Source organism: Ovis canadensis, chromosome 3, assembly GCF_042477335.2.
Source record: "Ovis canadensis isolate MfBH-ARS-UI-01 breed Bighorn chromosome 3, ARS-UI_OviCan_v2, whole genome shotgun sequence".
Classification (NCBI taxonomy): Eukaryota; Metazoa; Chordata; class Mammalia; order Artiodactyla; family Bovidae; genus Ovis; species Ovis canadensis.
The window spans coordinates 141,533,454-141,560,055 of NC_091247.1; the positions used below are offsets into that span (position 1 = coordinate 141,533,454).

The following is a 26,602-nucleotide window of genomic DNA, read 5'->3' on the forward strand; positions in this document are numbered from 1 at the left end:
TTGTAGTTGTTTAGTTGCTGAGTCATGTCGACTCTTTTGCAACCCCGTGAACTGTAGCCCTCCGGGCTACTCTGTCCATGGGATTTTCCAGGCAACAATACTGGAGGGGATTGCCATTTCCTGCTCCAGGGGATCTTCCCGACCCAGGGACTGAACCCATGTCACCTTCATTGGAGGCAGATTCTTTACCACTGAGCCACCTGGGAAGCCCCAAGACCATGTTATAATTTATCTCTATTAAATATTTAGAATTTGAGGCTTCTTTTGGGGTTTTGATTTTTGCTATTAGAGTTCCACAAAAGTCTTGTATACATCTTGAATACATATGTGAGAATATCTTGTCTATGTCTGAATTGTTAAGTTGGATCACCTTCACCTGCATTACATATTGCCAAATGACTTTCCAAACAGCTAATACTCCCACCAGAAATCTAACAGAATTTCCAGTACTCTGCATTTTACTGTACTTGATATTAGCACACCGTTGAAATGTTATCAGCATGGTTAATAAGAAATGATATCTTGTTTTAAGAAAGAATTCATATTTCCCTAAAACATTTTAACTCTTAGGTTCCCATGTCAGTGTATTGCACTTTACAATCTTGCCCTTTTTCTTCTCCCCCTTTGGATTATATTTTTCTAATTGTTTAACAGAATTTTTAAAATGAATCTTCCTTATGGTAAAATGTGTTACAATTACCTTTGGTCTATAGCTTTTTTCGGTTTTACTTTGGTTATGATTGAATCTGTGGCCCCTGCAGTGGAAGCGCAGTGTCTTAACCACTAGACTGCCAGGGAACTCCCAGCATAGAACTTTAAAATATATATGTTACTTATTATTTATTTGGCTGCACAGAGCCTTAGATGCAGCATGCAGGACCTAGTCCCTAGTTCTTTAGGGATCAAACCTGGGCACCCTTCATTGGGAGCCCAGAGTCTTAGCCAATGGACCACCAGGGAAGTCCCTAAAATAGTGCCTTTTAAAGGGAATACACACTCAAACATTTAGGGATGAAATAGTATGCCTGAAATTTGCTTCATAATAACCCACTGGAGGGTGGGGTAGGAAGAAGGTAGAGGTATATCTGAAATAATATTGGCTGAGGTCATAACAGGAGTTGGGTGATGGGAATATGCAGCTTGAGTCTACTTTTGTACATAGTTTACATTTTCCATTAATCAAACATTTTTTAAGTACAGAGAAAATTTCTTATTTCTGCAGAAGATCATAGCTTTGTAATTTTGTCTTTTTCTATTTTATCTAATATTGATATGTATGCAAGAGAAAGAATATTTTAAAATATTAACCTACAAAGCATTTTTTTAATTGCTAAAAATTCTTATAATTACAGTAGTTAAAAACTTGGAAATACTGTCTACCCATAAACCCAAGGAAATCAACTAAAATACTATCATTCACTCATTCATTCATTCAAACACACTGAATTAATGTAACATGAAATACAGTTTAAAAAAGGTCTCTCTTGTCCTATAGCAATAGTTAATTCAAAGAAAAAGCCATTCTGTTACAGCAAAACATAAGTAGAAATAAACCTAACAAGAAACATGTAAGATTTATATGAAGACACTGTAATCATAAATAATAGTTACTATTCCCAGATGAGAAGACTCAATATCAATACTCCAAAAATTAACCCAGAAAGGTTAATGCAATCTTTGTAATTTTCTAAATCTTGACTGATTCTAAAGTTTAAATGAAGATTGGGTGTTCTCAGTTGTTAAGTTCTGTCTGACTCTTTTGCGACCTCATGGACTGTAGCCCGCCAGGATCCTCTGTCCATGGGATTTTCCAGGCAAGAATACTGGAGTGGGTTGCAATTTCCTCATCCAGGGGATCTTCCTGACCCAGCAATCGAACCTGCGTCTTCTGCATCTCCTGCACTGGCAAGCGGGTTCTTTACCACTGAGCCACCTGGGCTTCTTGAATGTTCAAGGAAAGTGAAAAAAAAAAAAAAGTTTTTCACTGTTTAGAAGAAATAAGATAAACACTTCATAATGCACCGAAAGAAAATGAATGTATTTAAAAGTTATAATTTAGAGAAAAAATTATTAAGATATTAGAAGGAAAGAGAGTCACACAGATAAAGGTCGATAGATACGGCCCTCAAAACAAAAACCATATAAAAGTTGAAAATTTTAGAAGTTACAATAATATAATTTTAGTATATTTAGTAGACAATGAAATATCCAGATCATAAAAAGAGCCCTACCAGTAAACAACAAAAAAAAATGATAACCTAATGGAAAAAATAAGTAACATTTAAAAAACGACTACCAAGCTTTTGAAAACTTATCAGGAATCAAGGAGCTGCAACTTTAGCAATAACAAATAAAAGGAACCTAAATGATAAATAGATACTGGGTGTATCCCACCCCTTGATGACTGAGGACCACAAGCTACAGGATCATCAACTCTTGAGGGTGATTTGTCCTGTTATGTGAAAGATTTGTCATATGCACACTGGGAAGAGAATTCTTTCCTTAGCTGCAAGGACCAGGTAAACCTATAACTGATACTGACCAGTCTTTCCTGTCACATAGAGAACACCCTTGAGGAAGAAGCCAACACACAGCTAGCAGACTGAGCATGCGAGGGAAAGGTGCGGGAAAAAGGTGAGAAGGAGGGAGAAAGGCAGGGGTTAGAATAATTCTAATTATGCACTTGGATCCAGCTCCATCACTGGACGTTTAAATAAGCCACTGACTTCCCTCTGCTTCCTTTCTAACCTTTTCTCAACCCTCTGTCATTAGGCTTCCACTCCTAGTCTACTGAATCAGTTTGGTAATGGTTACCAGTAAGTGTCCAACTGTCATATTCCATGGCTTTTTCAGTCATCTCAATTACGTGGCATTTATACTTCACATCTTGAAATTTCACATCTCTTTCTCTTGCTTTCGTCAGGACATTTAATGCCAGTATTGTTTGGGAACTCCTTTTCCTCTGCCTTTTTTGTATTTTCAAAAATTGTTTTTTATTTGAAAATATTTACAAGTATAGAGAATTATACGTATGTACCTATCTAACCACCTATTTCTGCTTCAGAACTTTAAAGACACAGATATATTTGAAGACCCTCTACATACATCCCTTGTTATTTACCTCCCTTCCTCCTTCCCCAAAGAGAGTTATTTAAAAGGTATCCACTATCTTGCAGCTGGTATTATTCCCAAGTGTACTGGTACATTTTTATACTTTTACTAAGTGTATCCATAAGCAATATACAGTCATATTAAAACTATAAGTAAAAAGTATCAAACATGTCCATGTAAGTTGCTCTTTAAAAATTTCTTTTGACATGTAAGAGCTGTTCCAGTTCACTCACTTCAAGTGATATATAGTATTCCATCACAAAACTTACTATAATTATCTTTGATGGACAATGTTTTCATCTCATTGTTTAAAAAAAAAAAAAACCGCATTATTCTTACAGCCTCCATGAATCAAGTCCTAGGATATGTAACCTAGAAGTAGAATTACGAATTTGTAAAGCGTGCTCATCACTCTCTAAATGAAGCAAATTGCTCTCCAAAAAATATTCTCATTAATTTATACTCCCATAGCAATATATAAGGACTTCTGTTTCATCCCATCCTTGCCAAAACAATATAGTATACGCATATAACCTGTGCATGCTGTGCCGTGCTTAGATGCTCAGTTGTGTCCAACTTTGCCACCCCATAAACTGTAGCCTGCCGTGGGGATTCGCCAGGTAAGAATACTGGAGTGGGTTGCCATGCCCTACTCCAGAGGATGTTCCCAACCCAGGGGTTGAGTCCAGGTCTCACATTGCAGGTGGATTCTTTACTGTCTGAGCCACCAGGGAAGTCCATAAGCTACGCATACCCTCCTGTATACTTTTTTCTCCCATATACTTAATTTCTAAATTACATAAAAAACCTTATACAATATAAATCCTATGTAAATAGTTGCCAGTGCACTGCAAATTGAAGTTTTACCTTTTGAAATTTTCCGGAACATTTTTCCTGAGTATTTTAGATTGCAGATGCAGGGGTTCTGTACTGATATATTTTCTTCCCGCCCCTAAAAGCCTGACATTTTCTAGGCTTCTGTACTTATCCCTCCTATCTTCTGCAGTCAATTCCTAACTTTATTCACTCATGACTTCTCAAGTTACTGACCAGATAGGTCTCACAGGCATCCTGAAATCTTCCCCTTATTCTCACATCTAATCAGATACCAGTTCCTACCCACTTGACTTCCTTAAAATCATATATACCTGCACCATTGCTGCTACAGCAAATTATCACAAACTTAGTGTTTCAGAACACTACACATTTACTCTTTTACAGTTCTAGAGGTCAGAAGCCTGACTATAATAAAGGTGTTACCTGGGCTGGTTCCTTCTGGAGGATCCAGAAAATAATCTTTCCCCTGCCTCTTCCAACTTCCAGAGGCTGCTGGCATTTCTTGGCACATGGACACATCCCTTTCATCTTCCATTGCCACACTTCCCACTACTGTCGAATCCCTGCGTTCCTGTGATTATACTGGGCCCACCTGGACAGTTCATGGCCCACCTTATTTCAAACTCTTGAATCACATCTGCAAAACCCCCTTTGCTGTATAAATAACTCTCACAGGTTCTGGGAATTAGGATGTGGACATCTGTATTCATCCTCTCACTGTTTTAACTGCTGCTCCCTTAATTTCAAACATCTTTCTCACTTGGCCAAATCCCAAACTATTTATAAAGCCACCAGGTTTGTGTTCTCATTTTCTAATCTATAACCATAATCCTCTGCTTAAGACTTTCAGTGGCTCTCCATTCCCTACAGAATCAAGTGAAGTCATGTCTTTAGCATACCGTTGGTCATGATTTGATTGTAAAACAAATCCTACCAGCTTTTCTCTAGTACTCTACTGACATGTGCACTCCACCCATTCCAAACTATTATACTGAATTTGCACATGGTCATGCCTCTTTGCCTTTATTTGTACTTTGTCAGTTTGCTGCCCATTCTCCCTTCACCTACCTAGCCAACACATATTGATCAAGACTCCATCTGGAAGTTAATGTCTTCCTCCACCAGGAGGGTTGACCATTGTTGTCTTGGTGTATATCTAATATCATCAAAACATTCATATATTTTTAGCAATATTTTGGCTTATAATGCTGGCCTCTCAATTTACTAAGGGTAGAATTTTCTTAATTTTAGCATCCTGTGCACCTAGTATCTTGGCTTACAGTAGATATGTAAGATCAGAATGGTCATAAATGGAACAATTAAGGTCATGGAGCTACTGTGTATTTTCTCAAGATTTGAATACTGATGAAATATGGCATGCTACACAAATAGCCGTATGTCCACAAGAAAATAAGATAGCGGTAAGATACAATAATTTTTTTTTAATTTAGTCTAAGTTAATCTGGAAACTTGATGAGTATTTGCTATTATCCCCTAATTTTTTTTTTGATGAGTACACAAGCTCAAAGAATTAAATTATCTTCACATGTATCTTTTAAGGGCTTCCCAGGTGGTGTTAGTGATAAAGAACCCACCTGCCAATGCATAAGACACAAGAGATGCAGGTTTGATCCCTGGGTCAGGAAAATTCCCTGGAGTAAGAAATGACAACCCACTCCAGTATTCCTGCCTGGAAAATTCCATGGACAGAGAAGCCTAGTGGGCTACAGTCCATGGGGCCACAGTCACATACCACTAAGTGACTAAACACATACACAAGGATCTTCACATAGAAAAATGGCAAGTTGATGACAAAATATTTGTTTTAGCAGTAATAACAGTTACAACAAGCTTAATGCTTTTAATTCCTCCCCAGTCTATTTTATTGGCGAGGACTGAAAACATTACAACTTGAATGAAGTCATCTAAGAAGTGCTTAGCACATGAGACTGTCCAGGTTGGAGAGAGGATGATGATTAGGATTAAGGTAGCAACAATTTAGACAAAGAAACAGAGTCAGATATAAACTAAATAATTTTTAGCCCTATTCTTCAGTAAGCTGGAAAAAAAAATTATCCAAGGAAAGCCACCCTAATGCTAAACAATCTTTTATAATTAAAGGGATTTTAGTATTTAACTTTGCAGCTCCTCCACCCCCACCATCTTACCATTTTTAGGATTACTAGAAATCCTGCAAAAACAAGCATAACCATTTCAAAACTATACTCATATTTTCCTCCCCACAAAAGATTCTTTGCCAGTGTATTCAACCACAGTGAATGCCACAAACTTCCATTCAGTTTCAAAGCTACAAATGTGTGAGTCATTCCTTACGCCTTCCCCTTGCCCTCTTTATCTAACCCATTCAAGTGTTTATACCCAAATGTTTCTCAGATCTACCACTTTGCTCCAACTGTATCATCGCCAGGTAAATTCTAACTGGTCTCATCTGCTCTCCACAATGCACAAATTTTAAGTCCCAGGTGTCTGGCTCTTACCTCCTTCTCCAGCCTCAGCTTGGAAGATGGAACAAGGTCCTCCATACTGTATCTGCAGGACCCTGCAATTCTTCTAATGCATGCTGCTGCTGCTGCTAAGTCGCTTCAGTCGTGTCCAACTCTGTGCGACCCCAGAGATGGCAGCCCACCGGGCTCCCCCATCCCTGGGATTCTCCAGGCAAGAATACTGGAGTGGGTTGCCATTTCCTTCTCCAATGCATGAAAGTGAAAGTGAAGTCGCTCAGTCGTGTCTGATTCTTAGCGACCCCATGGACTGCAGCCCACCAGGCTCCTCTGTCTATTGGATTTTCCAGGCAAGAGTACTGGAGTGGGGTGCCATCGCCTTCTCCAATATAAAGTGGTAATGTACAGGTTATTCCTTCATTTCCAACACTCTCCTCCTGGCTCACCTAACTGCTACTCCCATCATCTGTCCTCTGCTTCTCAAGAAAGGCTCCTCTTTCCATGGAATTTTCCAGGCAAGAATACTAGAGTGGGTTACCATTCCCTTCTACAGGGATCTTCCTGACCCAGGGATCAGACCCAGCGACTCTTGCATTGCAAGCAGATTCTTTACCATCTGAGGCACCAGGGACGCATTCAATTCCCATACCATCTCCCACTCCAGCTGCATGGATTCTGCCATGATTCTGCATGGACTTACCATCTGAGGCACCCGGGATGCATTCAATTCCTATACCATCTCCCACTCGAGCTGCATGGATTCTGCCTGATTCTGCCATGATTCTGCATGGATTCCAGCTTTCACATTTACTGCTGGTCTAATTTTGTGATTACTTATGACTATCTAATGCTAAGGACCATAATGGTTGGAATCCAACCTATTTTTTGCTGCAAAGCACACTGCCTGCAAGTGTAAATACTGGTAATACTGGACATACTGGCTAAATGAACACCCCACTCATGATTACCTTCAATGCTGTCAATACCCTGAGTTTTGACAGGTTGAGGTCATAGTTATTTGTACAGGCAGAATTTGGAATGCAAAACAGCTAAAACAGAACTTAAGACAAATAACAGCCTACATAAGGGTATGGGAGGCTGAGGTTCTACCATGGTTCATTAAGTGTGATACAGTAGATACACAAAGGTAACAGAAGAGAAGTATAGGGGCTTCAAAGATCTGCAGAACAGCTACCAATATGAATTTAAAAGAAAAAACTTTTAGGAAGCTTGTTCCTTCCTACACCACCAGATGATGATGAAGGTCCATATTTAGGAGCATTATGAAGAAAGTGAAAACATCTCAATTCCTTTAAACCCTCATATCAACTAAAGACACCTGTGATAGTTCTCATGCCAAAGATTTTAAAGGAGACTCACAACCCTTTAGTAGTAAATGTTAAAACTTTTTATAAAAACTTCTACGCATAAAACTGAAATTTAAATTTGGGACACATACAATACTCCATTAACATTTTCTAACAAGGCATATATAAGGTTATCTCAGTGATGAGAATCTTTCGACAAAGCCACTTTTAAAACAACTGAAAAGCCTACATAATTAAGTTTATCAACTGGGCATTAGTTCACCAAAAGTAATACACAATTATACTGTGTTCCTGATATGGCAAAGAAGAAAATTAAGTTATGCACCTCCTCTCTTGACCAAATAAACCCAAAACACCTGATAGGAAGGCCCTAATGCTTTGTCAGCATGTTACCCCTATAAATCTGTTATTACTGGGAAGATTTTGCTGATAACAGCTAACTTAATTAAGATAAATGTTCATTAGCAAAATAAAGGTTTTAGCTGTTACAAGGACAATATTACTGAACTAAGTAACTATCAAAGTGAATGTTCACATTGAGTTTTACCATTATGTATATTATTTATAAACATACAACACATAACTTGAATAAAAATTTCTGAATATGAGGATTAGAATATTTAATTTGAAATTAGCCTATATTTAAAACACCTTGATTTCTACTATTAAAAAGTTTATTATAGCTAGACAATTCAAGAACTGTGGCATATCAGCTATATAACACTTAAGGGCTTTATAGCAATACTATATTAAATAAAAGTTGAGCTACCACATTAATTTACAGAAATCAGCTATTTGAAAAAGCCACAGATTATTCAGTTTTTCCATTTCTGCCATTATCATAGATTAAAAAAAAAATTAAGACTCATACTGTTGGTACTCAAAGCAAAGAGGTGGTTGAAAAAGTAAAGGTAACCAAGGCTTTCTCTTCAAAATAGAAGTTTAAAGGTCCAGAGCCTACATACTCAAGTCAGGTCATTATCTGACCCATGAAGGCAAAACTCTGAAGATATATATATTGCCTTATGATTTTTCTCCCCTTCAGTAACTTCTGACACTAAAAGAATAAAACCCCAGAATCACAGAGCTGAATCTTCTAGCTTTTTACTCTCTCACTTTGCAGATGAAGTATCACACAATCTACTTCAATCCCCACCCCCCCACACACAAAGAAACCAACAGCTGAAATCAGAATAGAACTACAGAGTGGGCAACATAAAAAGTAATCAGAAAGTACATACAAGCAGTCATTTAGATATAAGCCACCTGGAGAAAAGGAAACCAGTCCTGCTTTTTAATAATTTTATTTTTTCTACTTTTGTGTTACTTTAATTTCCGATAGCACCTTGGCAATGTTGAAAACAAAAATACAAATACAAGGATGTACTCATTTTAACATAATATGTATGAGCATGTGCACATGTTGAGGGGCGTTGGGGGGCAGTGTGGACAACAAGAACAAACCTAAGCAATGAACAAGAGAAGCCAGGTACCTGGTTCTGACTCCCAAGCCCAAACATTTACGAGATATCACTCAAAGGACACCTGAATCAGGCAAAAACCAAAAAAAACAAAACCCAATAATGATACAGATTCTTTCTTATACTAATCAGTATTTTGTGCTGCATAACTGAAAATAAAACCATTTTATACACAGCCTTATTGATATCTCACTTGTACTTTTAGGAACCGTCTACTCAACAATTTGCAGCTTTTAAAAATAAAACTGAAACTATTTAACAATCAGGTGGATTTTAAAAGAAAATACACTCTTAACTTGAAAACAAATTCTCTTTCAACTTCTTAAAATGTTCTCATTTAATGAGGACTGAAATGTCTACGTTTCTTCTTGAAATCTCAGACTAGTTAAATTAGCATACACCAAAAAGCCCTAGGTTTAAATTAATGGCCACCAATTGTAAAGAAATGTAAAAAGTTATGAAAGAACGCCATAAATTGTAGTTAAGAATTTATAAAAATCCCTCAAAAGGAACATACTTTTGCATTTTACCTTTTCCATAAAACCAAAAACAGTACTTTAAAAATATGGTTAATATACATGGCCAATATATATATTAGAAACTTAACCCCAGTACTGTTTAACGGTGTCAAAGTAAAAAACCAGTGGACATCTAAGCCAAAAGATTACATATTAATGTCACAACTAATAAAACTTTAGAAAGTGTTCAGTGACTTTTAAATACTATTTTCTGCTCCAGCAGATGCTAATACTCCATCATGAAGCCTTCTCCAAAGCCATCCTGGTTATTTAAAAAAGAAAAAGGAATGTAAAACAATATTCAAGCTACCTTAATTTTTAGGAATCCAAAATAAATAAATCTGCATGTCATTTCATCACATGCAAATTGAACACATATGATGATAACAATAAAACCATATCACTGAAAGATCTTATCTTCTTCTAAAATCCAGTTGAAAAAAATTTAGATGGACCATTCCTTTAAATGCCAGTGTATTTGCAAAAATGAAATTACTCAGATTAAAGACAGGCCTAGATAACATGAAAATCTTAATTATCTGGATAGAAACTGGAGGCAGATTTTGCCATCTCTATATAGCTTCTCTATGAAGTGCAAGGTGATGACCTTGTATAACTCTTCTCTTCATACCTTAAGAACTATATATAGCAGAAGATCACTGTACCACACACTCAATTATCATTTGTATCTACTTTTACCCTTCAACAACCCAAGGAAGTGTTAAGTCATAAGAATGAAGAGAAACTCTAGACATTTAAATTCTGCCTTCTAAAGAACCAAATAAATAGTTAAACTACAATGAACGCCCAACCTTCATCAGTTTACAGAGTAACGCTGGACAAAAAAACCATCAGTTTCACACAACTCACAGGCATCATTTAGATACAGACCTTAATCTGATGTAATAAAATAAATGCTAAATACATACTGTGAATATATATATTATATATATATACACACACACACATACACACACACATTATTCTTCCCTATACATCCCATCAAAATGGAAACTATTAGCTGTAATGAGGCAAATTAAGTTAAAACACTGTATTTAATAAGAAATTTTTAAATGGTCATGTTTTTAAATTTCTACTTTCAATAACATTCTTGGAAAAAGCAAGAACGCACTTGCTTTCTTTTGTCTTGTGTATCAATTAAAAACATTTAGTTTTTAGAAGTTAGGTAGACTAACAGTAAGACACACAAGGATACAAATAATAAAGGCCTATTTCTGTGACACATTGTAAAAAAAAAGCTTCATCTAAGTGCAATAATTAAGTTTATAATCCTTACCAAGTGATTTTTATAAAATGTTTATTCTCTTAAATCCAATGCATTCACAGAGTGTTAACACTTTAAATGCTTATCATTCCACCAGCTGCAGCATTATCTAAGTAAACCAAAATAAGCACTTTTATCATAGATGTAGTCAATGATTATTAATACTTTTTTTTTCTTTAAAGGACCTAAACTTCCCCCAAATTTCAACACAGGTAGTTTTATTGTATGTTTCATTTAGTAGAAAATAGTGTGTAGAAATGAATAGCTTCGAACTGCTTAAATATATTATATCATGTTATCAATCCACCAAATCAAAAGCAATTGCCAAGCTGAATAATAAGTTACAAAGAAGTGATAACTCTGGATTGTACAGAAATGTGCAGTGTTTTCAAAGCTCTGAACAATTACCTACTAATACAAATCTCCAAAGCTTAACTTAGAGTTGGAAGATGAGCTTCACAGTAATGTAATTTTAACCTCCATTTACATTCATTTTAATATATCACTAAGATGTTTATTCTATGTCACAATGGTGCTTTCCAGTGTTCACAATTTACAGTTTCAGTTTGTACAAATGTAATTCACTAACATAAGGGACAGTTATTACTATCACAAACTATCCCTAAAGAGAAAACACAGAACTCTGAAAATAGTATGACTTAAAACAGATTAATGCAACATGGTTTTTGATTTTTTAGCCATTTTCTAAACACCAGCATGTAAACTTGCCTATTTCATATAAGAGTTACAACTTTATTCACTGAGAAATTATGTTAATATCTAACTCATTAACTCAAAAATTTTGTGACTTGCTGGCTCTGTTTCTGTGAATTCCAAACTTGTCTTTTTTTTTCTTTTTTTTTGAGAAAGAGAAAGAAAGCAGGTGATAAATACAATGTAAACAGAAAAAAGTTGTCCCAAAATTAAGCCTTTAGAAAGAAACTTCTTTTAATGTCTACACTATTTAACACTTTAAGAGTTGGCTACACGCTTCATCTTTAACACTAACAAATAAATTATTGTAGGGTCAGTCTGCCCTACCATTCTGGGATCTAAGTTCTAAATACATGACCAGAAGAGCAAAATACTTCAATGTTCAAGTCAGAAATTTAGAACGGTTATGATTTGACTAGACTCATCAAGGCAGTTAGAAACATACAATTCTGTAGTTGGTTGGTTATTTTTTGCTTTGGGGGGTGGGTAGTCAAAGAACGGAGAGTAACAAATGAAGTTAACAAAAGAAAACTGTTTCCTATTTTAGGGGGCTGGGGAGAATCACAGGGCTGCTTAAACCTCTGAACTCCATTTGACCCACCCACTCAGATCTACCACAAAATTGCAGTTTTTTGAATAACCCCCATTCTTTCTTTGAATTTCAAACTGATTGGTAGTCATATCTCTAAGCACAATCAGAGTTTAACAGCTTGTTGAATGAAATATTAGTAAGGTTGAAAAGACAGACTAAATTTCAAACTGGAAAAAAAAATCTACTCAAGTATTACATTCAGTTTTCAAATCATTTACTAACATGACAACAGATTTGGCTTCAGTCGCACTTGCACACACTCACACAACAGGCACCCCAGCCACTGATCTGTTTTGCAACACAAGGCCGTATAGGCAGAAATGGCATTCTCCAAGCCAAACTTTAAATAGATTAAAAAAATTAATTTCTAATTTTACAGAAATGCTTCTTCAAAAAATATTTTCTCTCACTCCCTCGTCTCCTACTGAAGGATGTGTAATATGTTTTTTTCCCAAGCTAAATCTGAACCCTCAAAATTGATTCCAGGCAGAAGATCTCTGCAAATTAAAATCAAAAACAAAAATAGAAAAATTATATTTTATATATGTATACATATATATATATATTTATACTGATTGGAATCCTCCAGCATTTTAAAATCACTTTAGAGATGAATTTTGGGATTCTACTGCTCACAACTCCAAAATCCGTAATGATTTAAGGATGTACTTTCTCTTGCTTCCTTCCTGGCCACCCCCTCCCCTCCAAAACAGTTCAGTATAGCCACGGCTCAAGTTTAATGGGAAGAGAGAGAAGGTTTTGAATAGTTTTTGTTTTGTTTTTTACTTTGGTGATCTGGGTGGCACATATTGCTCTTTGCCATTACGTCGAGTCACTCCCTGAGGTATAGACCTATGGCCAAACTGGCGTCTCTGTTCCCTGATTTTTCCAGCTGCTCCCCTGGGAATGGCATTGCCTCGGAAGCCAGAGTAATCCTTACTAGCCCTTGCTTCTGGCTTCTCGTGTTGTTTCTCAAAGGACTTCTCAGGAGCTCCATTCTCTTCATTTTTGGTGGGAGATACTGCATTGGAGCGCAGTTCTCTCAGTGGCTGTGCAAGAGCTGGAGCTGGCTCTTTAGGGGGCTTCTGGCACACTTCAGCATAACTGAGCTTTCGAGGTTCCTTTGAAGTAGAGAAACAAAAACGTTTATGGTACATATACTCTAAGTGATAAAGTTCAAAAAGAATAGTGTCAACCACAAGAAATTAGTAAGGAAAGGGCAATAGGCAATCTCATACAAATTGCTATTAAAGTGTATTGGTACAATTTTAAAAATTTTATAATTAAAAAGTCCTAGCAATTTACGTATGATACCCTAATTTCACTTGAGATATGTATTTGAAGGATGTACAAGTCAGCACTGTTTATAGTGATGCTAAAAACTGGAAACCTAAGTGTCTAACAAGGAAAACAGATTAAATTAATAATGATGATGAAGTACAATGGTTCCATTCTCTCTTCCCTGGCTAAGAATCCTGAGAGAGACCACAAAAATCTCAGCAGAGCATCTATAAACCAATAATGATAGTGTCTTTTAACTACCTCATCTGAAAAGGAGATGCTGTGAGAATGGGCCAAAGCATGCAAAAAGACTATAGCCCTGGTTCTAGCATAAAGAATGCATCTAAAAACTGGCAGCTGCTATTCTATTATTACTTTTCTTATTAAATGACAAGGTAAAATGTTCTTAACCTAGAGAAAAGAAAGAGCTGTACCAAAAATGGACAGTTATATAAATAAATGAAAGACTTATGGCTAAATTCTGTGGGTTCTTACCTCCCTCTCTGCATTTCTATATTTTTCAAATTTATAAAAATGATTGTGGAAACTTAATAAAGATGGCAGTGGCCCCTCAAGGGTTTCATAGATTTGTTAAGCATTATACAGAAAGAATTTCAAGAGGCTCAAAGCCAAAAAAGACACAGTTACCAAGAAAAGTAAGCTTCACTTAACCATAATGATTGGAAATAATGACAGTAATTTCTTCACTCCCTCAACAAGGGTAAAATTTCCCTTTTCTTCAGACTGACTTTAAACTTTTTTGACGCAGGCAGCCAGCCCCAGTTTGGGCCATTTCCAAATGACTCTGCTCTAGCAGAGTTCTATGAAAAATAAAACTTCTCATTATTTAACCTATTGTTTTATTCTCACATAAACTAAATTTATCAAGTTACCTGCAGGGCCACAGCTACAGCCGCACTTATGTTACTATTACACGGTGAAGCAGTATTTGTTCTCGATGGCTTTGCAGTACTCGGGGAACAAACTGGTACTGTTGGCTGGCTGGGAACATCCTTCTGAACAGTGGAATCCTCTACTAGATCCTTTTCAGGCTGAGTTGTGCTACCGAAGAAAGAACTTGACATTAGGCTTAGAATATAACGTAAAGAAACAGCTGAGCAAATGACCAGATGCAAAAGTAATCTTAATGTGAAAGATCATCCACATTGAAACATGTACCTTAATACAGAAAGCTCAGCTGTACATGGGGGACTGGGGCTCATACTGAGTTGCTGGGCAGAGGTGCAGTCTGTCTGTCCATCTTCTGCAGGCACTGGGCAGCTAACTCTGAACTCTTCGTTATCCTTAAAAGTGGAAACATATTTCAAAATTGAATTTATATAGATACTTCTCCAAAGACGATAAACACAGCCAATAAGAACATGCATGAAAAGCCTGACATAATTATCCAATAGGGAAATGCAAATCAAAACTACAATGAGAAACCGCTTCACACTCACTTCCAATAGCTATAATCAGTATGTTACTGGTGGTATGTAGATATTGGGATTCTCAAACACTGAGGATGGAAATGTAAAATATGCAGCCGCTCTGTTAAAACAGTCTGGCAACTTCTCACAAAGTTACATATGGAGCTACCACACGACGCAGCAATTCTATTCAGTTAAAAATCCAAGAGAAAACATATGTCTATATAAAAACTTTAATACAAATGTTCACAGTACTATTATTTATAATAGCCAAAAAGTGAACAAGCTGGTGAGTGGATGAACAAAATGTGGCATATATCTATCCAATGGAATATCACCACACAATGAAAGGAATGAAGTACTGATACACACTAAAGCAAGGAACGGTCCGTGAGGACATTATGCTAAGTGAAATAAGTCAGTCACAAAAAGACAAATATTGTTTGATTCCACATATATGAGGTACCTAGAATAGTCAAATTCATAGACACAAAGCAGAATGGTGGTTGCCAGGGGCTAAGGGAAGAGTGGAATGGGAGCGACACATTTATCATGGTTAAGTTGATAAATTTTACATATATTTTACTACAAGTATAAAAAAAGAAAAACAAGAAAGACCCCTAAGAAATTAAAATCGACTGACAAAATAAAATTTCAATAAATTTTTAGGGGTATGGGATTAAAATTTTTAAAAATTTCACAACAGCTTTTAAAGGTAACATTCAGAAAAACTTTGTAGAAAATATAGACAAGCAAAAGACCAAAATTAGAAAAGCCAAACAAGAAAATCAGAGATCTGACATACAAGGTCCATATCAAATTGAGTGTTTATCTCACATTTGTGGGTTAGAATTACAAGAAGTACACTTTATTGTCATTCTTTAAAAATGTATCTGTGTATCACTGGAATTAGATTTTCTGAGCAGAGCAGTCATGGAGCAGTTTCTGATGAGATGTCTCCAACACACCCTTGAAATGAGATGTGTGCATGTCTAACTCTTTGTGATCTTGTGGACTGTAGCCCACCAGGCCCCTCTGTCCATGGGATTCTTCAGGCAAGAATACTGGAGCAGGTTGCCGTTTCCTTCTCCAGGGGATCTTCCTGACCCAGGGATCAAACCCAAGTCTCTTGTGTCTCCTGCACTGGCAGGCAGGTTCTTTCCACTAGCACCACCAGGGAACCAACACCTCTATGTATCATACCTCACCAAATTTGAGAAGCCATCAACTGTAAAACATACTGATTAGTTTATATACTACTAAGAAAAAACACTGCCACTAAAACTACAATAGATTTTAACTGTAAGACAGCATGATTTTCAAAGGTGAAAATGTTTGGGGAAAAAAAATCTATCTTAGAATCAGTGAGTCAAAGTGTTGCTCAGCTGTGTTTGACTCTTTGCAACCCCATGGACTATAGCCCACCAGGCTCCTCTGTCCATGGAATTCTCCAGACAAGATATTGGAAGTGGGTTGCCATTTCCTTCTCCAGGGATTGAACGTGGGTCTCCTGCAATGCAGGCAGATTCTTTACCATTTAAACAACTACAAAATAACAGAATTACATAATTTAAAAAAAGACTCTTAAAAATTATGAGGGAAAACAATTTCTAATAAAGAATTCTACAGAAAAAAGCTACTGGTGAAGCGTGAGAACTGAAAAACATTTTTAGAATGCAAGATCTCAAAAAATTTATACTAAAAACCTCATAAAGGAAGCCTAGGAAGATCTGACTGGCCATAAAATGGGAAAGTCAAACAAGAGTAAGAAGAAGGGATCTAGATGGTGAAGTCCCAGGAACACAGCTGTGCAAAGTATAAGAAGGGAGACATAATAACAGTATCCTATGAGGCTCAGTTATGGAAAAAAAAAAAAGATGCAATATTGAGATACGACTCATAAACGATGGCATGACCTACTTTACCCGGCAGTGTCTTTTTTTCTTTCTTAGTGATACCAAAATAACGGGCCATCCTTTAACTGATGGCATCACAGATATGATGAAATACAATATACTGGGAGGATAAAGTGCATCGGTTTAAGAGAGTTAAACCCTTAGCTTCTAGGGTGTAAAGTTAATAAACAACATCTAAAACTGAATAGTCAGGAAGTAGTAGTATAACATGTTAAATTAGAAATATAAGGATAAATGTGATAGGAAGCTAGAGTTGAAAGTGGATTCAAGAGACACTATTTTTCTTTATAAGCCCAGATATACTATGTACATACACTCTTAAAAATAAAATTGAGTTAGAAACAAAAGGTAGAAAATGAGAAAAATTTGTGGGGCATGAAGATTTAGCATATAGAGGGCTACACTCAAAAATATTGTAGGATGGGTTATCCCAAGCTTTTGACATCAACTCTCCATTTATTTGAAAGACTGAGTTTACCAAAGTAGTTTAGAATTCACTGGCATTATTAGTTAATTGGAAACAACACAAGTTGAAACAACACTTTCCATTCAGCTTGCATTAATTAGTTCTACCAAGCTGGGTTGACTGATACAAAGACATGCAAATATGAAGAAACATTTTATTGACCTTGCGTAGCTTTAACACAAATCTTTGCCTATGACTCAATTATGCTAAAAACCTCACGAATTAAAAACTCTGGCAGAAGTAAGCACTGAGTGCAAATAAAATTCTAATTCTAACAATAACACTGAAAACAAAGGCAAAAATTGGTCCCATAAGATATAGATCGATGTTTCAGTGTTTTACCTTTTCTTTGCAGACACCCTTAACAACATCAGACATCCTGCTCTCCAAAACAAGTTCACCTGGGGTTCTTGATGAACTTCCAGGTAAAGGAGGAAAATTTGAGGCTAGCAAGTCAAACTTTGGTGTGGGAACCTTTGCTTCAGCTGTTGAAGGATGGGGTCTCTAAAAGACACAAGTCAAAAAACAGGTTACATGTCTATTACATTCCTTAACCCTGTACCACAGAAGCTGAAAGCTGTAGAAAACAAAATTGCACCCTAATGAACAGAACTCTTCCTGTATAAATTCTTGGATTCTCATCTCAGTTGAACTCTCATTAGTAATTTATCGGTCCAGTTTATCCTTAGTCAGCTTCTTCTCTTGGTTCCTTTGCAAACTTTGCCACTTTCCTTAAACCTTCTAATCAATCTCCACTATTCTTCGCTTTCTAAATTTGCTACACCCTCTCCCGTAACAACAACAACAAAAAACCCTACACTATCTAGATTTGCCAGCATCTTTCCTCCTTCCATAGTCTCAAGAGAAAACAATATCCTTCCTTAAGAATCTTATCTCTCTTTCATCTATCCCACTCTATATTCTCAGACAAACCTCTCACATACTATGTTTTCTCCTCTACTCCCTCACCTCTGTATTTACCACATCACTGAAACTGCTGTGACAAGTCACCAATACCTTACACAACACAAAACCTGAGGTTTCCCCCACTGACCTCACTACAGCAAACATTCTTTCCTACGGGAGCTCATTCTTCTTTAGCTTCTGATACTTTCTCTTCATTCTCAGGTCTGACAAGCATGTGTTCGTCTTTCCCTGTCAGCTTCTTTGGAAGGTTTTTGATTTCTGTATGATTACTGCTCTTACTGCCTTTACAAACTCTCCCTGTGTGATATCCATTATCCACGGCTTCAACTACTACCTACGTGCAAACAACTCTAAAAACAATCATTTTCACTTTTTGGGAAATTTTTGGTTGCACAACTCTGAAAATTTATCAAAAATCACAATGTTGTACACTTTTAAATATTTTCAGAGCAGATCTTTGCCCGAAACCCAGAAATCCACTTGCCTACTAGCCATCTCCACTTGGATTTCTCTTGGATACTTCAAACAAAATAATTCATTTTTCAACCCCAAAGCTACCATGATCCTCACGGTTCCATTCTTGCTGTTTTAAAAATCAGTCTACACAGAGTCCCCTGCATGATCTTATCCATTCTTATAACTGTAATTACTGCCAGCAACCCTATAAATTCTAAATCTCACACTAAGGTCTCCTCACTGCACGATGGCACCCCCACCCTGCCTTTTTTACAGAAAAGCATGTTTGCCTACTTTGCTTTCAATCCTCGATCCAGATGTTTTCAACATCGAACAGACCTCAAACCTAACTGTCCTCTCAGTTGATCAGGGCCTCTTGAAGATTCACATGACCTGCTATAATGATATCCTAAAAAACCTGCCTTACAATCTCAAGGCTGACTATGGTATAGAAAGTTGTAAATGCAAACAACCACACTTTTCAAAGGGTTCACAGTTTGCCCCAAGAACTATTCTTTGGGTTAAAATGCAATTATTTTTCCTTGAAAAGTTGGTCACTTTTCACTGCTCAAACATGTGGTATCTGTATATTTTTAGGTATATTACGCAAACACTATATAGTACACTATTATATATGTATATTAATTTACTATTTATGCATGTAAAGCATTATATTCCACACATATATAAATGTAAATTCTAGTGTTTTCTTGAAACCTCCATGCTTTCCTACACTAGCATCCTGTATCATGCATCGAACCTGGACTGGCAATACGTTTCACATATAATAATATACATGTTTCAATGCCATTCTCCCAAATTATCCCACCCTCGCCCTCTCCCACAGAGTCCAAAAGACCATTCTATACATCTGTGTCTCTTTTGCTGTCTCGCATACAGGGTTACCATTACCATCTTTCTAAATTCCATATATATGCATTAGTACACTGTATCGGTGTTTTTCTTTCTGGCTTATTATACTCTGTATAATAGGCTCCGGTTTCATCCACCTCATTAGAACTGATTCAAATGTATTCTTTTTTAATGGTTGAGTAATATTCCATTGTGTATATGCAGCACAGCTTTCTTATCCATTCGTCTGCCGATGGACATCTAGGTTGCTTTCATGTCCTAGCTATTATAAACAGTGCTGCGATGAACACTGGGGTACACATGTCTCTTTCAATTCTGATTTCCTCGGTGTGTATGCCCAGCTTCTTACACTATTTTTATTCCTCAACTCCAGTTAGGAGATGGCAAACGTTCACCATGAACAAACCTCAAAAAATAAAAATATGAATAATTTGAAGCTGGCTAAGTGAGGATTCAAATACCTGCCTAGAACTATAAAGAATTTTTTTTAATCTTAAGTGGGAAATATAAAAATCAGCAGTAGGTAGAGAATTGCCCCTAAGTAAGTAGTGTAATAATTTCCAACATCACCCAACAGAGCTTTAAAAGTGAACCACATACTATATTAGATTTGCAAAAAAATTATATACTTTGTAAAGCTATGGACAAATAGGAACTTTCTTCACTTGAGTGAAAATTGACACAAACCCTATAAAAGCCATCACGCAGTAAATTACTGAACTGTGACTCAGAAATCTTACCTCCAGGGATTCTCCTTCAGATACTATAGCATAGACAGGAAGTGATGGTTATACGAGGTTATCACTGCACTGTTTGTAACAGCATTGTAAGATTAAAACATTGAAATTCCTTAAATCTCCATTAATAAAGCAATAATTAAACTTTACATGGAATATTTTCATGGATTTTATTTTAAACCATGTGACTAGGTTAGGCATTCAAACATTTTTTTTTTTAAGTGAGCAATACAGGTCAAATCTCTAACTACATGTGTGCTCTAAGGGTGACGGGTGGTGGTGATGGTGGATATTTCAGGGTCAAAAATAGGCTATAATTATCTTTGCTGAATATTATAACCAATAAAACAAAATCGAGGAAAGACATACCAGAATTCAAGGCCGTACTAAATCACACAAGAAAAACAAAGAAACAAACAAACCCTGAACACATGTAATTAAAAGTTAAAAAAAACAACAACAACAACTTACTGGGATCCTTTCATCTTCCCGACGTCTTCGACCTCTGAAGAGAGTTCTCCTTTTAACAATGATAAAAGGGGGTGAGGGGTGGGGGAGGAAGGAGAACTCATTAAGTTTCTTCAAATGTGTATGTTCTATCAAAGATGGGTGAATTTTTACTTCCTAAATCTCCTTTATTATTAAAGGATATATATTCTTCTGAAGGGATCCTAAACTGATCTACAGAAAATGTCACCTACCACCACCACCACCACTAAGTAAACTGGTCCTATTTTCATTATCAGTGCTCCCTCCACATCAGGAGCATATCAGGATTCAGTTTTTTTGTTTAGGTAGGGTAGACAATAAATATATAACCCAATTCCCACAGTTCACATGTTGCCAGAAATTAAAACTATGATGGCTTAAGATACTAATCTTTCCTTAGTGAACTGTAAAGAACTTCAGAATAACTTTTATAAACCTCTGACCCAGAGTTATATTCTTTATAGGGATTCTAAATTTCTTAATTATGAAAAACTAGTAACCCATATTATGTGAACAAAAAAAATTTTAGCATAACTATATATGAAAAATTAAATTTTAAAAATCACTAGATCATGGACTTCTAATATTCATATTATGATTAAAGAATTTTCATATACATTATTTCCATATTTATTACCATATTTCCTTACCTGCCCCTGCCATAGTCCCCATTCTGTTCCATCTGCAAAGTGGGAGTTTCTTTTGGAAGGTAGCTTTGTTCCTGATGCCCTGTTACTGCAGGATTATGTCGTTCAGTTGCAAAGTTCCTTGAACCAGATCTGGTCAATGGTCCATCCCCCAACGACACAGTGCCCTCTGTTGAATGTTCTGAACCACCTGACCTAAAATGAGGCTTCACACTGTAAGAAACATAAGGCCATATACATGAAAGAATAAATTAAGACAGAAAAATCCTTCCTCTTAATGGCAGAAATTCTTAATAGGCCAAGTTAAAAACTGCCTTCTGCTGTATTCTGATTTTCCATAAACTAGGTTGGACACAGAAGCATTATATTGTAAAAACGTAAACCCTTTAATGTCTCAGATATATTATTTTTAAAAGGCAAAGAATTTTTTCATTAAAAAAGCTGTCTGGAGCAATCTGGAAATGATCCAAAGTTCTTCAAGATTAAGCTACTTCCACCTCAAAATTCAGGATATAACTAGGATTTCAGCTAACTTCTTTAGCACAAGATACAGTTTTGACATATCTAAATCAGCCAGACTAGAAGCTTATTGAATCTATGCCATATATTCTCAATAGGGCAATAAAACCCCCAAAGAGAGTAAGAACTAGAATAAACAGACATACAATAATCTCTAGCATTAAACTATCATATGAGGGAATTGGAGGAAGAGTCTAAAAAGGCTCTTCAGGGGACTGAAAGTATTATCCTCCAATTAAAAATAAAATTAGAAAAAAAAAATCCACCTTCCAATGCAGGGGACAGGGGTTCAATCCCTGGTTGGGGAACTAAGATGCTATAAGCTATGGGACAACTAAGCCTGCAAGCCATTACAACTATTTAGCCCACGTGCTCCAGAGCCTGCAGGCCACACGTGCCACAACTAGAGAAAGCTTGGGGCCGCAAGAAAGACCCACTACAGTCAAAATTAAACTAAATGAATAAAGTTTATTTTTTAAAAAGTGAGAATATTTCAAGTAAGCTCAAGTAACTGAGGATCTTGGCTCTACAGCAGATTAAAAAAGGAAGTACTAGATTTTCATTTAGCCCCTTCCCTGCAGTTTATACATTCCATTTTTTTAGTCTATTTTCATAGTTATTCAGCTACCCTACTAACTCTTTAGAAAATGTAACAAATAAAGGTACTACTACTAAAACAAGCATAAATACCAGGCTATAAATTTTAGCTAAGTCTCACATATGATACTTTTCCAGAAAATTACTTATATGATACAAAATAGATTCTGAATAGCAATGAAATTCAGTGTCAACTAACACAAACTAATTTTCAAAACATTTATATTATCCAACAGATCTGAAAATGACCTCAGGAGGTACATATGCTGTTTATGTATCTGTTCAGAAACTATCACCAAAATCTTCTCACTGTATCAAGACACCCAATAAGACAAGTTACTAGGTTTAAAAAGCCCCCAGATCTCATAATCTTTCCCTTCACAGAGAGGGACTTACAATCGAAGTCCAGGCAAAGGAAGAAAGGATGATAAAAGAAATGTGATAAAAGACGAGAAGGAATGTGACAGAAAGATAAAGTATTAAAGGAAGAAAATTGCCCAGATTTCTGAAAGTTAGTCCTATGATCATCACTGGGCTGTTACAAGGTTAGTATTATAAACTGCTGCTTGACCAATGACTTATATAAAAATAAAGGCTTGGCAGTAGTCACTTCTTAGAAGTAAGATGGAAATCAAGATTTGGGTTTGTAGTCAACAGGCTCTAGTTCATCTCCAACATCTACATTTTTATAAGGAAGTATCTGTGTATTATTTCTGTGACTAAAAATTAGTAACTATCTACGTTGGTCAAATATATGGATAAAACTATACACAAATAGACTTGAGTAACAAGGAAAATCATACTAAATCTGTATCTCCAAAACCACACATACATCTCCTTGTAAGCAAGAATGACTTGACTGTCATTCTTGGGTTTCTTATTGCAAATTTACCTCTTCTGCCAAGAAAGCAAAGCAGATAAAAACATCAAGTGACAATAAAGGAATACCATAAACCCACATAACGTATTTTTAAGGTAAACATCTGCAAACACTTTTTGTTGTTACTGAAAACTGTTTTTAGTCTATCATATAACCAAGATGTCTATTTCATTTAACTGCTTAAAGCAAAATTCACCCCTTCAAAGAAAAGTGAAATCAACAGATACATATTTCTACAAAGTAACTTTCTAATCATAAGAAATCTATCTCCTCATAAGGGAAGTATAAACTGTCATTTGTATTAATGGAATTATTTTCAAGAAAAAAAAAAACTTTACTAGCTATAGTAGAAGAAAAAGAAATATACTAATCTCAGGTTTGCTAATTAATAAAAAGCCATGTAACCCTAGTAAGATAACAATCCCCCTCAACTTTCAGTTTCTTCATCTGTAAAATGAATAAAACGACACTATAACAAAGGTCTTTCCAGACTTAAACATCACTATCTCTATGTGTATATGGTAATTAATTTTTTATTAACAGGATGGAGGTTAGAGGACAGTGTGTGTTTTAAGGCTCATTGAACTTCTACATATATGTCCTAGCAATTACCTGAATTTTGTTCTTATTACTGTATCAAACTAACAGTCATTTATAAGAGCACAAATAATCTTTTGTTTATAATGAATCCTTCATTCTTACAATATGAAGAGTTCTCATTTGAAACTTCATAGAACAATTCACCCAGGGATCAAACCCAGGTCTCCTGCATTGTAGAGACACTTTACCGTCTGAGCCACCAGGGAAGTCTTTATGAATGTGTATATACAGTAAAAATTTCCAAACATTTAAAAGTGACCTTCAGGGAATTCTCTGGTGGTCTCAGTGGTTAGGACTTGGCACTATCAGTGCTATGGGCCCAAGTTCAATACCTGATTGGGGAACTAAGATTCTACAAGCTTCCTAGTGTGAACAACAACAAAGATCTTCCAATGTTTAAACCAAACGTGTCAGTTAAAATTGAGTACAAAATCTATTAGAGAGTGGTATATATGAATGCTTCTAGAATCTACTGAGAAGAGTTTTTTTTTTTTTTAATACTGGAAGGCTTGTTTCTTCAGTGAAGCATGTTTCAGAAAAACCTTATAAAAAAGAATTAAGTTCCTAAAAGCTATTTTGGAAAAACATACCCCACATGTGGTCTCCTTGCCAAAAAGAACCAAGTAAGAGAATTCTCATTCTGGCAAGAAAAAAAAAATTACTGAACAGAAATAACTGAATACAAAAAACAACATAGGAGGCTCACAAAATAAGGCAGAGAAATAATACATGTGAACTACTAAATAAATCTAAACAACTAAATAAATCTGAGCCCCTTCTCCTTTGGTTACTTACACTCCAGCAAAACTCATATTATATACCAAATTACTGAGATTACCAGTTGATAATCTCAACTGAGATTCTGGAGTTCTTAACAATTTATTCAGAATACTATGGTTTAGGTGTAGGCTTTGGAATCAAACTGCCTGGACTCAAATCTTGGCTCTGCAAGCTACTGGCTACATGCTTTTGGACATGATATATAACATTTTTATTTCTCAAATTTCTTCTTTTAAATAGACACAATACTGTATCTACAGGGTTATGAAAATTAATAGTGATATAACAAACCAAGGCCTTAAAACAGAACTTTAGACATGACTCAGTAATGAACGGGCTTCCATGGTGGCTCAGACAGTAAAGAATCCACCCACAATGTAGAAGAGCTGGGTTCGATCCCTGGGTTGGGACGATCCCCTGGAGGAGGGCATGGCAACCCACTCCAGTATTCTTGCCTGGAGAATCCCCATGGACAGAGGAGCCTGACGGGCTACAGTCCTTGGGGTTGCAAGGAGTCGGACATGACTGAGTGACTCAGCACAGCATAGTTTGTGGAAATCAAGTCAATCCTTAAAAACGATAAATAACTCACTCTCCCAAGTTTTATTACTCAAACCCGTTAACATTTCTACCATCAAAAAACTCATTCTACAAAACATTATTTAACACATTAAATGGTACCTAGAAACCAGATTTTATATTGTTACCACAAAATTTTTTCTGTTCTCGTTTTTATTAAAAAAAAAAAAAAAGTCAATATATACTGGTGTATAATCTCAGTCCCAAATTCTTTTCATATGCATTATCAACTCTGAGGTAAAAGTGTGTTGATTAATTGTTAACATACACTTTTTTTGGGGGGGGGTGTGGGACCTTTTTATTATGTTAGAAAATAAGCATTGCTATTAACATACTGACTGTAAGAACTACCAGGAATTGTGTACAATAAATTCCAGCTATCATATTTTACCTTACCGATTTTTTTGGAATGGTCGACCCATATTTACAGCGGCAGCGGCAGCAGCAGCGGCAGCGGCGGCGGCAGCATTTGTTTTATAAGATCCTGGTGAATTAAAGCCATTCACAAAACTACCATTGGGAAAGGGAGCCTAAAAGAAAATTTTAATGTTTAAATTGATTTGGGGTATTAAATATACTTATCACCATTTAAAGCCTATAAAGTAACCACCATCAATACAAAACAAAATAAAACAAGAACTCTAACTCTGATTTCTTCAAATTTCAGCTTCAGTGAAAAACCATATATTCTCTAAGGATCTCACTTACCAGCGGTGTTTCAAAGTAAGGTGCGGGATTTGGAGACCAAGACTGAGGCACAATACTATAGACAGAGTACTGTTGGTGAGGATTATATACAGGCTGCATAAAGACCGGTGAGGCATACTGTGCTTGAGTTTGAATGGGCTGACTATACATACTAGAATCCATTAATCGATAACCATTCTTAGCAAAAAATGTATTGATGGCTTTTATCCTTGCCTAAAAGCAAGAAGAACACAAAGAATATATAATCACAAAGGATTAAGTGTATACTTTCACAAATATATTTAATTTTAAACATTTTACTTTTAAAAACTTTTACACAGAAAATACAATTAATACAATAAACAAAGTAAAATCATAAAAGTCAAAATATTAAAAATAACGGCAACTTA

At 36.0% G+C, this 26,602-nt stretch overlaps 1 protein-coding gene across 5 annotated transcripts in view; it reads right to left on the reverse strand.

Annotated features, from left to right (window-relative positions):
- Positions 1 to 13,015: 13,015 nt before the first annotated feature.
- LARP4 (La ribonucleoprotein 4) overlaps positions 13,016 to 26,602 on the reverse strand; it is a 65,469-nt gene continuing 51,882 nt past the window's right edge. For all 5 annotated transcript variants that reach the window (XM_069584356.1, XM_069584357.1, XM_069584358.1 and 2 more), the window contains 8 exons: positions 26,214 to 26,426; positions 25,902 to 26,035; positions 21,554 to 21,763; positions 20,886 to 20,934; positions 17,764 to 17,925; positions 14,789 to 14,913; positions 14,503 to 14,671; positions 13,016 to 13,449 (listed from right to left, as the gene is read on the reverse strand). In XM_069584356.1, the coding sequence (XP_069440457.1) occupies positions 13,111 to 13,449; positions 14,503 to 14,671; positions 14,789 to 14,913; positions 17,764 to 17,925; positions 20,886 to 20,934; positions 21,554 to 21,763; positions 25,902 to 26,035; positions 26,214 to 26,426 (1,401 nt within the window). In that variant the 3' untranslated portion in view covers positions 13,016 to 13,110. The remainder of the gene's footprint in view (positions 13,450 to 14,502; positions 14,672 to 14,788; positions 14,914 to 17,763; positions 17,926 to 20,885; positions 20,935 to 21,553; positions 21,764 to 25,901; positions 26,036 to 26,213; positions 26,427 to 26,602) is intronic.